The 16,343-nt window shown below is 36.6% G+C and overlaps 1 protein-coding gene across 1 annotated transcript in view; it reads left to right on the top strand.

The window, feature by feature from the left end:
• LOC149252914 (uncharacterized) overlaps positions 1–16,343 on the top strand; it is a 194,830-nt gene that overhangs the window by 142,721 nt on the left and 35,766 nt on the right. The window contains exon 8 of the mRNA XM_089459823.1: positions 10,425–10,513. Within this exon, the coding sequence (XP_089315949.1) occupies positions 10,425–10,513 (89 nt within the window). The remainder of the gene's footprint in view (positions 1–10,424; positions 10,514–16,343) is intronic.

Raw genomic sequence — 16,343 nt, 5'->3', positions numbered from 1 at the left:
AGGGCTGAATCTATACTAAGCTCCAAGACCGAATCCTCAGTGTTGTTTGAGCTACAACTGAATTCTAGGATACAAACTGAGTGGATGATCGAACTCTGTGATGCCTTAGGAATTCTTCAACGTCGTCACAATTTTGCCCTCAAAATTCTCTGTAAAGTGTGTTGTCAAGCCTAAAATAAGTCAATCTACCATAGATATATCTCTCGAATGACAAAATGGCTCAGGAAGACTTCGCTCTGTCCAAGCATTAGTCTCAGTGAATAATCTGCCCAACCTTCAAGGTGACTCGACCTCACGAAGATGCAAATTCGCTACTAATGGCCTTAGAATCAACCCTAATTTGCTCCAATAGTGACGTTTGGCCTCAAAGTGTGCCTCGACCTGACTCAGTTTGTGGTTTCCGCCTTAGGGAGAGTGCGATCTGCTTCAGGAATCCAATTTTGATTTAACCTCAGATAATACGTCTATCTTAAGGAATATGTCGCTCTATCCACCTCAAGAATTGCGGCCTACTATGGATGTTTTTTCACAAGGGTTTGTCCACAAAGATCTTGCTTTGCCTCAGGCAATTAATCACAGGCAAATTTGTTCGATCTTTGCCTCAGAAGGCGCTGCAACCACCAAATAAAACCTCGGCTTGTCTCAAGGATCTGTCTTGCTTCAGAGCTTCCACCACAACCTCATTGCTCCTTGGATAATTACTTTCCTTATGCCAGAACAAACAAAAGTGCCAAATTCACAGACCAATCCAGAGTTATCCCCAAAAACTTGTGCCAGAACATGAGAACGATGATTAGGTAGGGTGGGATCACCTCCACCAAAACTAGTCCAAGAGTAAAAGGCATCTTAAACCCTCTGAGCCTTAGGCTCAAAGAAGAATAGAGACAAAATGATCCAATCCAATGATGCCTCAAGTGTTTCAAAGCCTCTTGTATTTATAGATTTTTATTAGGGGGTTTTCTCTTTTAATTGATTGAGTGATGTTCACACCAAACCCCAACTTTGGGCTTTTTTCCCCAATTGCCCCAAAACTTGCCCAACATTTGGTATTTTGTGGTTTTCCCTTTTAGTGAGGACTATAGCCTAAGGTGATTGATAGGTTACTTTGTCCCTTGGGCCAATTAAGGGGCTCTAAATGCTCAAGTTGCATATGCATCTTCTTAAAGTTGAATCCAAACATTATCATTGCTGGTAATGTTATATTAGTTAGGGATGAGTAGTCTTTGCTGTTTAATATTGTGCTTTGATATTGTTATGAAATTAATGGTTTTTCTCTGTGTAAGAAAATGCACTAAGACAAAACACTATGATATTGTTGTGAAATCATTTCACTAATTCACTTAACAAATATGAGAAAATGTAAAGATATAAACAAGTTATACCTCCTTGGCTCTGATGCATCTTCTTAAAGTTGAATCCAAACATTATCATTGCTGGTAATGTTATATTAGTTAGGGATGAGTAGTCTTTGCTGTTTAATATTGTGCTTTGATATTGTTATGAAATTAATGGTTTTTCTCTGTGTAAGAAAATGCATTAAGACAAAACACTATGATATTGCTGTGAAATCATTTCATTAATTCACTTAACAAATATGAGAAAATGTAAAGATATAAACAAGTTATACCTCCTTGGCTCTTTTCCCCTTCAATGTGAGATGATCATTTGAGATGCTTAGGATGAAAGTCAATTTGCTTTAAAACCCATGAAGCATCTGCAAATAGAATGAAAATGAGCACACTAGATAAATAGTATAAAAGTCTTTGTATTTCTCTAACGAGTAAAATTGAGTTAGAGCAACCTCATTTATAGGAGAAGAGGTGCTTCAAAATCATCTTTGAATACAATGTGCTTTACAATACCATGTATTTGTGAACAAACTCCTCATTCCTCTTTGATTTGGTCAAACTAGTGGAACACTCCTATCCTGTGGTCAAATGCTACATGTGTGGATGTTAAGTGGTCAAGACACATGATAATTATCACACAACATTTCTTTCAATAATGTAACTTGGTCAATTTTTACCATATTTCCTATTATGACTCCATTTCGAAAATCTCGTGGCCATTCTATATCCAATGGAGTAATAGAACACCATCGACTATATACTTGTTGCCATAATGTAGTGTTGATGTCATGTTGGAGAAGAAATCAACAACGATCTAGAAAAGCAAAAAACGTAAAAAATGGGAAAATATGGGTAAAAATTGGAAACATTAGCAAAATTTAAAAAATAACACAAGTATTTTTTTATTTTAAATACATCTAAAGCAACAACAACATCAAAAAAATGTATTACCACATAAATATGAAAGCAAAACTAATATATAAGATGTCTAGTGCTACTTCACACATCAACACTGAATCATGTCTTGATTGCTAAGTCGTGACCCAGCCTCAAAATATCAACAAAAAATATACTAAATTTATATCGTCATTATGAGTCATTCACAATGAAACCGGATACACAAGTTGGTGATTTTGTTTACCCATTTTATGGGCAAAGGTAATGGCTTTTCTTTAGACGATGGCGTTGGAATTTGATGTCCTTTAGAAGAAGAAGTAGAAGTTAAACTTTGACGTCCTCTATTGGTTCTTGTGCTAATGCTAAGACCAATTCACTCTATCCGAGTCCTTGAAGGTGGTGGTGTCACCTCCTATGCTCCTCTACATCTATCTCTTGCTACTCCCTTTGGTACCTCATCCAACCAATTAGGGACCTATTCCGTGATAGGTCTCTCGGCCTCAACCCTCAATGCAACAATGGTACCAACCACATCCTTTGAGATGGTATCCATGTCAAGTGTTTTATGAAGTTGACTCACCCATAATCAAATATTGTAGTAAAAGCATACCATGTCATTAAGGTGTCGGGAGTCCAACCTCTATTTGGGTCATAAATTACAAATTAATAATTATAATACATATTCTAATTAGAGGGTGACAAGGCATAATTAATGAATTATAGTTTATATTGAATCCAAAATTTAATTTGAAATTTTTTAACCTGTTGCACTTCTTGGTGTGTATTTGTTCAAATACACTCTAGTTGTGTTCACATTCTGAGGAGCTACATGTTTGACTAAGTTCTCGAATGGAAAGCTTTTGGAGATTGAGTACTCTTGTGACATAGCTTGTCCACTAAGCATCTAAAACAAATAAGAGACTCATAAGAAAAAACATTGAAATTTGAAAGTTGAAACTTGTGAAATAAAGTGTGTAAGAGATAATGAAATTTGAAACAAAAGCTTACCTGACATTTTGGTCTTCCTATCTTGGATAACCAGTTTGAAGCCAAATGTTCCATTTGCCATCTTATATATCTCCTTCATTTCTTTAGAAATTTTCGTATGTACTGCACTGATGGCACCATCCTTTGAACACAAGTGAGGAATCCATCCATCACCTGAACATCAAATCTCATCACCTCAACATCAAATCTGAAACCATACGAGTAAGAAAATGCGCGGTTGAGTTAGATCCTTGTAGCATGAATGGGGTGATGGATTGTATTGTTCCATCGCTCATCATCACTCACCATATCAATAGTCGTCTCTCAAACCCATTTTCCTCATAATGGGTATGGATGACTTCTTTTGCTTTATCCATGGCCTCATACAAGTATTCCATTGTGGGCTTATCTCCATGAACCAATCGAAGAACCTTTACGAAATGTTCTGTAACTGCATGCACCTTCTCTACGCTTACCTGATATGAAACTAGCTTGTATGGCCTACAACCCCAGATTATAGCTAAAAGATAAAGCACACTAGTTCTCTGAAAGAAACATTCTCTTCATGTCCCACATAGAAGTCAAGAGTGCTTGAAGAGATATGAAGCTAGTGGTAAACCGTGTAATGGCAGGACTCACCAGCTTCTTGTTATTGGTGAATCTTGTCATTAGGCTTAAGCATAGATGCATGATTATATATAAATTTTGTTATGTTCTTGGATGATTCAACAATATCTATGATATAAGGAATTTTCCCTATATACTTTAACATCAAATCAATACAATGTATAACACAAGGTATTGAAAACAAAGCAGGATAACTCTCCATAAGTGACCTACTAGTAGTGACATAATTTGCAACATTGTATGTTATGACCGAGACAACATTCTATGGACCTACCCTTAAATGAACAGGACCAATAACTCACATAATAATTGTGCATCTTTACTATGTGCAGATGGATCAATAGAATTGATAATGATTGTTCCCATGGAACAGTTAACCAAGAAGTTAAGAAGGGTCTCACCCTTTTGATCCATACCACCATCTGACATCACCGTACATCCAGTGTTACTATGATGTCTTAAAATCCTCATATCTAGTAATGCAATCAACCTTTCCATTTTGAAGAATAGGTCTACTCGATTCATCAAATGAAGGGGCTTTGTACCCTAGGCCAACTGTTAAATTTCGGTATGTTCTATGCTAAGAGCAATTTACTATTTTTCATATAAGCCCAATGTCAATATTCAGATTAACAATCACATCAAGATGATAGTAAAGTACAGATAGAACATATACATAAACAGTAGAAGACAAACCAAGACAAGAGGACACAAGATGTGGCACCAGCCACGGACAAACCCCAATGTGGGGAAACCCTTGATTAATTCTTCTTATATTTTTCAATAGTTCAGTAGAGAGAAAGAGATAGAGTATAATGATTTGAAGTCAATACTTGACTTGCCAATTAGGAGATAAAGATCTTCTCTGTGATGACGACACAATGAAGTTGCAATTCTGATACCAAGGACTGAAGATATGCAATGGATGATAGGCCTAGAACAACTCAACCAATTACCCAGAATACTGAGGCTTTTCTTCAATAAGACTCTCCTTCCTTCGCTGCTTCATTGATCATGACAAGGTTGCTAATATGGAACCTTTCATATGCTGCAAGGACTGGTGCATTTCATGGCAGACCTGGTCACTGGTTAGGGCACAAGTTCTGAGTGCCACAATACCCCAAACACATCCAACAATGCACTTATTGATTACAGCAAGCCTTCATATAGTTCCTCCAACTATATGCTGCCTTATAGGGCTACTATCCTCCTGAATGCAGCGCTTAAAGACCTCTAGCTGCTGGCTATGGCCTGTGGCCTAGCCCAACAGTGGAGTATAACTAAGGTCCCCTCAATCATCCCTTAGGCAACCAGCCTCTAGCTCCTCTTTTCTACGGATTCTTCTGCCCAACAAGCCGATTTCAAGAACTGCTTGATCATGCCCAAACAGTCCTGAAATAGGCCACACGGTCACCTACAACAATGTGGTTTTATCATTCATTATGACAGCGGCTTAGGTGATTGCAGCGAGGCCTCTATTTGAGTTGCGTATGAGGCCTCCTTCTAGACTGCAACTTAGGCCTCTCTCGTTGTGACGAAGCCTTCTTCTGACTGCGGTTAGGACTGCTTTTGACCAGCGGATTATGTCTCCTCTTGTAGCTGCGTATTAGGGTTTAATTGTTGCGGAGTTAGGGTCACTCTCTAGCTGTGTATTAGGGCTCAATAGACTGCGGATTTAGGCCTTCTAAAGATGCGGATTAGGGCTTCTTTAGACAACATATAGGAGCCTCTCTTCACTGTGGCTTGATCCCCTTTAGGATAGAGAATTAGGGCCTCCTTTGATCTGTGGCTAGGGCATGGTCTCTTCTTCAGAATGCGGCTAGATTTCCTTCACTTGACTGCGGCTAGGGCTTCTCCCTTAGTCTCCTTTCCTCCTGCGTCTAGAGCTTCATCATCTTGACCTCTCTTGCCACCAAACCCAAACGAGTGGAGAGAGATCTTGAGTGAAGTGTGTGTGAAATGACTTGAAGGCCACCTCTATTTATAGTGCAACGTTGAGGTTGAGTAGGGGTAATTTGGTTGCTGGCCGACCTTGACAAATTGTCAAGTAACACAAATAAATTCATATCTCCATGAATACATGTCGGAATCGGATGATCTTTAGATCAATCCTACACCTCTCGATGAGAGGAATCCAAGAAAAATATCAGCTACCATAAATAAGATGACCCACATGGAGTTTGGCCCTAGTTGCCAGTTTAACACCAACAATAGCAACAACATCAAAATCGGCTGGTAGAATGGATTGTTCTTGACAATGTTGAAAGGAATGTCACTCCATAGAAAACATCTCCTTATGAGCTTATCAACTTCTTCCTTCTCTATTCTTTTAAGCACCAATATGATAGAAGGCTATGCACCATGCGTGGTTCTAGGAACAAAAATGATGATGAAGTCGATGAGGGGTTGGCCATTGTGGAAGGTGATGTTGATGAACTATTCTCACTTCTCCTCACTTCTCCACTTGCAGCTTGAATTTTAGAGCTTCCCTATTTCCTTTCGTTGCATCCTTATCTAGCAGTGTTTTGGTGGCAATATAGATGATTTTTGGATTTGCTTCTTAGCAATGTTCTATGTCATGTCTCAGAATTTGTGCAAAGTAGAATTTAATTGAAAGTTTCTCCTGTTATATGCTTATAGGCAACTTGCAATTTAAAATTTGTTGATTGAACCCAATCCTCCTCCCCTGGGTTCACCATATTCCCACATATGGTCCAAATTTTAATATTTTTAGTTTTTAGTGTAATGATTAAACTTGGGGCACAAAAAAAATTGGAAAAAATTTAAAATCAACATTCTTAGAATCAAAATACATAAAATTTGCAAAAAATTATATTAGATCTAACAAAAATTTAAGGAAAAAGAGGAAAAATTGAGTAGCATTCAAAACCTATAAAAAATTTGTAAAAAAAAAGAAAAGAAGAGGTGGACATAACTGCAAGTACACTAGGTGTGGGAATTTGGGAAACCCTCCCCACACCACAATAAATTGATGATGGCAAGCAAAATACACTTTCTCCCTAGCCAGATGAAGAAAAACTAATGGGTAAAGGACACTCCCAAAAAAAAAGCGGGTGGAAATTGATGCCCACACTTGCAAATGTGTCCACAGGTGAGGGAAATCAATCTCCACTCCAAGTAAACACTGTGATGGCAATGGAAAATCGTGTCCTCCTTGGCTCAAGAAAAATCAATCTCCTCCTCCTCCTTGGCGCAAATAAAGTCGGTCTCGTCCTCCTTTTGTTTCCAAACCCTTCTTTCCGTTTGCAAAATGAGTTGAAAAAGACCCAAAAGTTATGTGTTAAAGTGCCTTTTCCTACGACCCAATGATTCTTTTTACATGTCTTGCAATTTTATTGCAATTTTTTTTCCCTAGTCAAAATTGAAACTTTTTACTGTGTTAGAATCTTTGAGGGGTGGATATCTTGGCCACGTGATTTTTATGCGATTTTAGTTACATTGCCATAATGAACAATGCCTCTTAGATACTTGAGCACATGCTTTGTAGCCCTAATGTGTCTACTACGAAACAACAATGCATTGATTGAATGTGTTCATAGCACAAAATATATTTTACTTGGTATTCACTAAATACATTAAAGATCCAATCAACTACTTGTTCATTTAAAGGCTAACCAAATCAACAACATCATCACAAGTGAGCTTTGAATTTTGATAATAGATGTCATGAGTGTGTCCAAAGGTTTGCAATCATGGCATTTGGAATCTCTCTAGAATTTCCGAAGTGTACTTCCCTTGTCCAAGAAATATTTCTTTTTCAATAAATTCACTCAACTACTTTTCCTTGTACCACATAGTGAGCTTCTATGAACTATGTGCAATGATCAAATCATACATATATAAAGTCAAGATAACCAAATCAATTTTAACATACAAATAATACAAATTTTGATTGGCAACAATCTTGGTGAACTTGAAGTTTTCCATATGCATATCATGAAAAAATGTTATCATCCTATGTAGGTCTCCAACATTTCAAGGAGGCACGACATACAAGCATTCACTTAGTCTAGCAAATAATGAGCAAGCCAAATTCCATGAGTATGTCCATCATGGAACAACCAACAACCATTTAGTATTTCCATCATGCAACATCCAATAATCATCCATATATCATGCACCCCACTTCACATGAAGCACCCTCGAGCAAGGTGTAAACACTTTTTGAGTAACTCCAAAAGCTAAGATTCCTTTATGAGGAGCTTTTGTTTTTGCCAACATTAGTTCTCTCCCTTAGCATTTCAAGCTTTCCTTTAGCTAAGGGTTTGGTTGGAATGTTGACAACTTTTAGCTAAGGGTTTGGTACAAAAGGGCTATAAGACCCTTTTGTACCTCGTCTCATGGGGAAGGTAGTAGATGTCAATGCCCTTCAAGCTGTTGTGAAACACAAGATTCGTAGAGATTATGATACAACTCTAATTGTTAGGATGTACAACTATTGGCTCAAGCTGCATATATACAGGCTCAACGACCAATTTGTAATGTTGCACTATCGCATGGCTTGTTGAATTATGTTGAATTGTTGCTTGTTTCCTTCTAAAATAGGATATCAAACTTGGCCCCATGATGAAACAAAACTTGAAGTGCTCTTTTGAGAATCACTACCTCCAACCTAGTTTGAATCACAAAATCCTTGGAGTAATGAATACACCATCTCTTGTATACTTGACATATAATGAAGTGTGCCTGTTAGGTACCTAAGCCATTCTTTGTAGCCACCCATTGTGTCTCTTGCAGAATAACCATAAATTGACTGAATGTGTTCATAGCATAGAAAATATTTGATGAGGTATTTAGAATATACATTCAGGATCAAATCAATTTCTTGTACAATTAAGGGCTAACGAAATCAACATGATCATCATCACAAGTGGGTTTCAAATTTGATAATAGATGTCATGGGTGTGGCCAAGGGGGTTTGTATTCCTTCATCTGGGATCTTTGTAGAATCTTCCCTTGCCCAAGGAAATTCTTTTGGACTCTGCCAAACATGCAACCCTAGAAAATAATGTAGTAGACGAATATTCTTCATATCAAATTGACTTGACAACTTTTCCTTGCACCACATAGTGAGGTTCTCCAAATTGTCTTTGATGATCAAATGATACACATATAGAGTCAAGACAACAAAATTAGTTTTAACATACAAGCTAAAGATTTGGATTGGCAATTGTCATAGTGAGTCCCAAGTTTAATAAGGACTCATGAATCCAAGAGTACTATGCTCATGATGCGTGCTTCAACCTATAATGGGATTTTTTTAGCTAGCAAAAATGGGTGTCATGCTCATGTACGTCAAAACCTTTGGACTATGTCACGTCCTTCTTGCTTTCTTAGGGTGAAGCTTTAATCCTAGAATTAGCTTTGAAATTCTCCAAGAACTTTGATGCCTCAAGATAGAGTGATAATGATAGTACAATGAATGTACAATGGGGAGAGAGAGAGAGAGAGAGAGAGAAAGAGAGAGAAAGAGAGAGACTAGTGAGACTAGTGTACTCCACTCGTCACATCTCTAATACAAATGAATGATGAATGAATCCACAAGGTAAGGTATATGAATAAATGACTCCCTCCTCCCTCTATTTGGATGAGAGGTGAGGGAGATCAACAACATAATAGTGGACCTACTCTAGTACGAGCAACCTATCCCTAAGAAGGTAGGTCCACATGTGAAGTGCTCCTTCTACAAGTGACACATGTTAAGCTCCAATGTGAAGACATGCAACAGGTAAGGCTTAAAGGCAGGGACACTTTTTAAGCAAGGTACAACACTCCACCTCCATGAACCTCTAAACTATCAATTCTTCTCCTAAACCATATGTTGCTTTGGGTCCACCCCATTTTCATGATCACTCCCTCAACCCAGACATCCTCAAGTCAAATATAAGCCTCCATGCAAGTAACCAAGCATCCCTATGCCATCTAGGGCTTAATGCTCTTCTCCATAGGATTTCGAATGCTCCTTCAAGCAAGAAACCCTCTCCATATGTGCACGATGAAGAATGGTATCATGCTGTTTAAGTTTTCAATGCCCCAAGAAAGAATGGGAAACAAGCATCCACACAAGGGAGAACAATCAATGAGCAAGCCACCTCTTATTTGTATGCCCATCATAGGACAACAAAAGGTCATGCAAACAACATGGTGTAAACATGTTAGTACTAACCGTAAAAGCTAACATATTTGTGCCACATACAATCCTAGTGTAACATGGACAATGATCGATATCCTAGATCTTTTAGTATAAATTTATTCCTGTTTCCACTTTTCTTATGTCTATATTTTAGTAGAGGCAAGATCTTGCTTGTCATATACTCTTAGTCATCTAAGGTCATATCTGTATTGTTTAGAAAAAAGTGAGGTCTAGATGGAAGGTGCCAAATGTATTTAATATCAATGAGATACATTATCTTTTTTTAACTTGTTGGTTTTTCTATCCAAATGAGTACATCACTGCAGTCTTGTATTTTGTTCTATTACCAACACCAAGAGAAACTTGTTGCTTGTATTCTTATATGGTAATATTGTTTATGTGATGTGTAGATCATCATGGGCACAAGCATCATAAATCACATGATAGTGGTGTATCATCTGTGAGCATTGTGTGTGAAGGAACTTTAGATCTTGATGAGGTATGGTGTATATTTTCTGTTCTTTTTAAATGCTTATATGTAGCTATAATGTCCTAACATAGTAGCATCAAAGGGAAAATTTATGTATTATGACAAGATTTATACAATTTGAAATGAACATTCAAAATTTTTGACAAAACAGAATAGGAATTTTATCATAAGAATGCTGGTTTATAATACAATAGAATTTTAATAATGCAAGCTAGAGCCAAGTCAAAGTCATGATTAGATAAATGAAGGTAAAATTAGGGAATTACATGGGTCATTTTGGTGTTTGAATTGAACCTTCACAAAAAAGTTATAAAATATATAATATAGTCCATGATAATAGTTTAGGAATTTATTTCTATCTTTCTGAAGTTTCTAAACTTTGTAATAGTTTCAAATATGTGTGGGCTTGCAAGTTTCTAAAACAATGGTAATTTTGTTTTACTAAAGGAAAATCTTACAAGTTTTGACAAAACTTTGATGAATTAATTAAAACATTGCTATGATGTTCTTTAGAGTAACATTCAAATGGAATGCATTTTAGGTTTTGGTGTTGAGAGAAGTCAGGTGCTCTGCACACTGGGTAGGGGTAGAACTTCAACACTTCATATATGTGTGTTTGTGTGCATGCATGAGTGTGAACTTGTAAAAGATGAAAAAAATGACATATCATTTTTAATGAAGCAGCATAAATTAACTAGCATAAATGCATCTTAACCCTAGGGCCTATTATTGTTTGAGAGGGATAAAAGAACATTGAGGTTTACACCTTTATTTTTTTGATACCTCTCTGTGCTTAATAGATCCAAGTATTGATCTAGTCTAGATAGTAACAACCTATTCTCATAATGCTTGTAGTGAATTAATGATCTTTTTGCATAGTATGGGACAAAATTTTATGTTTAAGAAGTATGATTGTACCCGACAACAAGAATTTTCGAAATGATAAGTAGGTCTTATAGGCCTTACCCATAAGTGTTCTGCTTCACACAGTGCATCCAAAATTTACAAACATTATTTATTCATTATCACCTGAGAGCACTTTCACAAGTATACTATCTCACATATTGGCCTAGTATAAAAAAATACTACAAAATTTACCATAGTGTTGAAAGTAAAATGCACAAATTGAGCTTTAGTACACAGGTCCAATTGCATTGTGAGGTTTCCAATGCCACAAAGCTATTATTGTTGTGATTTTTCCTATATTTAACTCTGACAATGACAACAAAATGCTGTCTGTAGAGGCTTAAGTGATGAACGTGATATTCATCGAGATGGTTCATAAAGGCTTTCTAGATAAGCTGAGAGAGGCAAAGTCCATGTAGTTATCCACAATACTAGGCAAAGGGGAAGCCATGATCGCTAAAGGGAGGTTGAGGTAAGCCATAATGTGCCCTACTAGACATTGTAGATACATTAGCATGGGAGTTTTCTTTATCTGATTCCCTTTGTAGATGGTCACGAAAGTGCATGATTTCGCCTCCTACTCTTTGAAATAATGTTTTACGTAGTTTCAATTGTACATTGTTTTCAAGCAATGTTATTCTCCAAAAATTGTTGCTCAATCCCTTCCTTCTATCTATACCATTGTGAGGTCAAATAGGTGACATTTCCTTGTGTTTTTGCCACGTCTTTCTCGCACTACTTTAGTCCCTTCTACAAATCTTGGAGGCTATATCGGATATGCAACATCAGTTGCCATAGTGGTAGTGTGCCATGGCTATGCCCTTGTAAAGACTCAATTCTCCAAAGAACAAGGAAAGAAGTGTAGAGGACCTTCTAGCCTTTTTTGCATCCCAAGAATAACTTCTACATTAGATACGACAAGTATTAAACCTTTCATAGGCCAATTCATACCACATGTAGGGTTGAACACTACATTCACACAATTCATAAGTGCATTGGTACGTGAGAGGTAGAGAGGGTATGGGCTATAGGTTGATGCCAATAGCTTTGTGTCCTTCTTGCTACCATTATGTGTAGACGTATTGCATGGAGGGTCTCAAACCTTAATACTAGGACAACTCATGGGATGGGGACATGTGGTAGTTTCTATAATGAACCTTCTTTTGCAGTCAAACAATGTTTGTGAAGGTGAACCCTAGCATTTGCCTACTTATCTATTTCAAAGTTGAAATTGCGTTGAAGATGAAAGAATTCTAGTATGTCGAATTCTTGCCCATAGAAATAACTCTGATAAATTTGACGAGAAAGAATCTTGTTAGGAGATTTCAATGAATGAGGGCTATAATAATTCTCTTGGAATTGCCAATTGCAATTACTTGTGGGACTCCTTTTCCTTGAAAGCGACGAGACCTTACATGACAACTAACATTACCACCTTATTGTTCGTGGCATGACCTTGTTCCCAAGGATATTGCAATTCTTTTCTTTATTTACGATGATAGGAGAACCCCCTCACAGGTATCTCCCATATAGTTAGTTATTTATGCTAGTGTATCATGTAGTGAGGTAAACAACCACCACTATGGTGAGAAAAAATTGCATGAAGGTGAAGGTAAAAGAGGAGAGGAAAGCGATACTTCACAGTGCCCAACCTGTAATGTTCTTTTTAGTAAATTTACTAGTGATAACATAAATGAACTAGAGGAACTACAAAACTCAACCAACATATTAATCGCTAGAAGAGAAAACACTAAATAATACAATTGTACTCAAAATCTCAATCCAAGAATGTAGTGCAAAATCAATTAGGGGCAAACATAAACGTGATTGAATTCACCACTGAAATTGTCATATAAAGGGAGTGTTTAGAACCTGAAATCGTTCCTTGAAATATCAAGTATTCTTCTATGGAAAAACTGATGATTAACCCAACAACTCTTGGCTCCTTTTGTTACGACAAATTAGGCCTTAAAGATTACCATGACATTTTGCCCAATGAGGAACAAATCTCGACCTCTGCAATAGATATCGCAGCTCTGGTAAAATGAATTTAGCCCTAGTAGTGAACTTTCCCCTCAAATAAACTATTAAAATTTGGTAGCCCAGGGATGAATTTCTCCTAGAAGAAATCATATCTTTCAGTTCTGTTTGAACCAGCTATAATAAAATTTCATTTTTGACAATTTTAATATGACTTTTGAAAAATAGTAAGTCATATCTCAATTTGGAAGCGACTTCCCAAAAATAGAATGTCATGTCTAAATGATCAAGGATGATATTGACATATGGAATCCACTTTAAAATCAAATCAATCATGATTATACAAGTCAAGAATTAATATTTTTATCCTTACTAGTATTATTATTATTATGATGCTATTATTTATAAAATAGTCTAAAGTCATTCACCTTTAATGGATTAATAAAAACGATTTTTCTCATGAAACAAGTAAATTAAATTGAGAATCTCTTACTTGGCAAATTGAACCTCTCTCTTGGAATAAAATAATAACTGCACACTTAAGAGAATGTAACTTTTCCTTACTAATTCAATGTATGACAAAAGTGTAACTCCTCATTAAATGCACTTGTAACTCCCTCATTCAATTCGATTTGTAACTCTCACCAAATACTCTTTCTCTCCCTAATTCAAATTGTAACTCCTCAAGACAACTTTACCTCTCTCTCTATTCTTGGGATGAGTTACAATTCTCCTCAAGTAACTCCTCCCTCATGGAATTCAATTCTCCTATTATTGGCTCAAGGAACGAATTCATTTTGTAAGTCTCCTTTCTCCTCTATTTAAGCAAGAGCAAGTGAGTTGAGAGCAACATGTTCATTGTGAAGAAGGAGAGCTAGGGTTGAGTGTGTGTAAGATAAGTGTGAGAGCAAGTGAAGAGTAAGAGAAAGGGAAGAGCTGGAGCAAGTGTGTAGGACAAGATCTAATCAAAAGGAGGAGGAGATTTTCCAGCAAAGAGTAAGAGCATTTCAGTTGCAAGTTGATCAAACATTGGTGACTTTATTCATTCTCACACTCTCTCTCTCTCTCTCTCTGTGCTTTGCTAAACAATTGAAGAAATCTAATAGAAGAAGAATCATTTGGGTTTTCCCCTTGTGGGTTTTGCCCTGGTCATTGGACTCTCAGTGTCTCATATTTGTGCTTGGCTGTCTTCATATGATCGTTAAGTTTATATTCTATCTACAATTGCTGTTATGAAAAGTTGTGAAGAAGAAATCTGTATTCTTAGCAACTGTAACAACATAGTACATTCAGTTTTCTGCAAAATACATTCAACTTTCTGCAAAGTACATTCAATTTTCTGTAAGTACATTCAATTTTTTGCAAGTACATATAGTTTTCTGCAAAGTGCATTCAATTTTCTGCGAGTACATTCAATTTTCTGCATAGAACTGTCATGTTTCTGCGAAGAATTTTTAAATTTCTGCATAGAACTTTCAGATTTTAACAAATCACAACTCCAATTAGTAATAAAATTTCAGTGCACATGTTTAGCACAAACCTCTGGGGTCCTTAATCATTCTGATGCTGCTTATATCATCATATTAAACACCTTATTGGAAGCTTTCTTCTTTAACTTCTTCAACAACACCAAAACTAGCCTGGACACTTCTCAACACAACCAAGTCTTTGCTTAGAACTTCATGAATCATCCATTTGTAGTGTTCTATTCTTTGATCTCATTCTTTTTTCAAGGTCTTCATTATAGTTGTCACAATATGCCCTCCCTCTTAATTGGGAAGCTATATACCTTTTTTTTTTTAAATCTAATCTTCTTTTTTATGAGAAATTTTTCAGCGTAAATCACATGAAATTTCATTTGTCGACGCGTTTCGAACCAACAAGTGTGGTTCATCGTCAGGACCTTTGCCTATTAAATAGTTTGAGCAGGACCTCCAACGGCTAAATTTGCTGACCAAGCAACGGTTATATGGACTAACAGCTAAATTTGACCAGGAAATGGTTAGTTGAACAGGATTAAGGGCATGACCTCTATTATTATAATTCCAATGAATTTAAAATTTGATAGTTAGTTATATACAGGTTAAAGAGACTACGAAAACAAGAAGTCGATGGTTGCCTCCCGTTCCTTGATATTCTTATTTCTAAGAATAGTGATGGCTCCCTCTCCCACCAAGTGTTTCGAAAGAAAACACATACTGAGCAATATCTTCATGCCGATTCCCACCATTTCCCGGCTCAGAAGTTGGGTGTTCTCAACTCCCTTGCTACTCGTGCCCTTAGGATCTTTGATGAAAAGAGCTTCGAGAAAGAGAAATCCCACCTCCTTAATGTCTTTGTTGAGAATGGTTATAGTAAATACTTGGGTCAGAAAGCGTTCAACTAACCATTTCCTGGTCAAATTTAGCCATTAGTCCATATAGCCGTTGCTTGGTCAGCAAATTTAGCCGTTGGAGGTCCTGCTCAAACTATTTAATAAGCAAACCTAGATTTGTTTCTTCAACTTGTCCTGACGATGAACCACACTTATTGGTTCGAAACGCGTCGACAAATGAAATTTCATATGATTTACGCTGAAAAATTTCTCATAAAATTGATATGGATCACAGAAGTCTCAATTCATCTAATCTTCTTTTCTGCCAGGGGACAAGTGTATCAACAACTAAGCCAAACAGGGTTTTTCTTTCACATCATCATATCATTGTGGAACAACAACCTTCAGAACATTATTTCTTCCATCCTTACTCAACAAGGTCAATAATAATGTATACTTCAATGTTACCTAGTTTCTTACAACTCCCTTTTTCCATCATGCTCAATATCATCATCAAGTCATCATTAAGTAGGGAAGCATCTTTAACATTTGTAAACCTTCAACAAGTACAACCAAACACAAATATATAATATATAGGAGCATTAAGTTAACTTTATTAATATAAGGTTAGCATGTTAT

Source organism: Pinus tabuliformis, chromosome 7 (genome assembly GCF_031772625.1).
Source record: "Pinus tabuliformis cultivar Carrire ecotype Pingquan chromosome 7, CPIR1, whole genome shotgun sequence".
Classification (NCBI taxonomy): domain Eukaryota; kingdom Viridiplantae; phylum Streptophyta; class Pinopsida; order Pinales; family Pinaceae; genus Pinus; species Pinus tabuliformis.
Note: the sequence above shows the minus strand (reverse complement) of the source record. Positions and strands in the feature narration are given on the sequence as shown.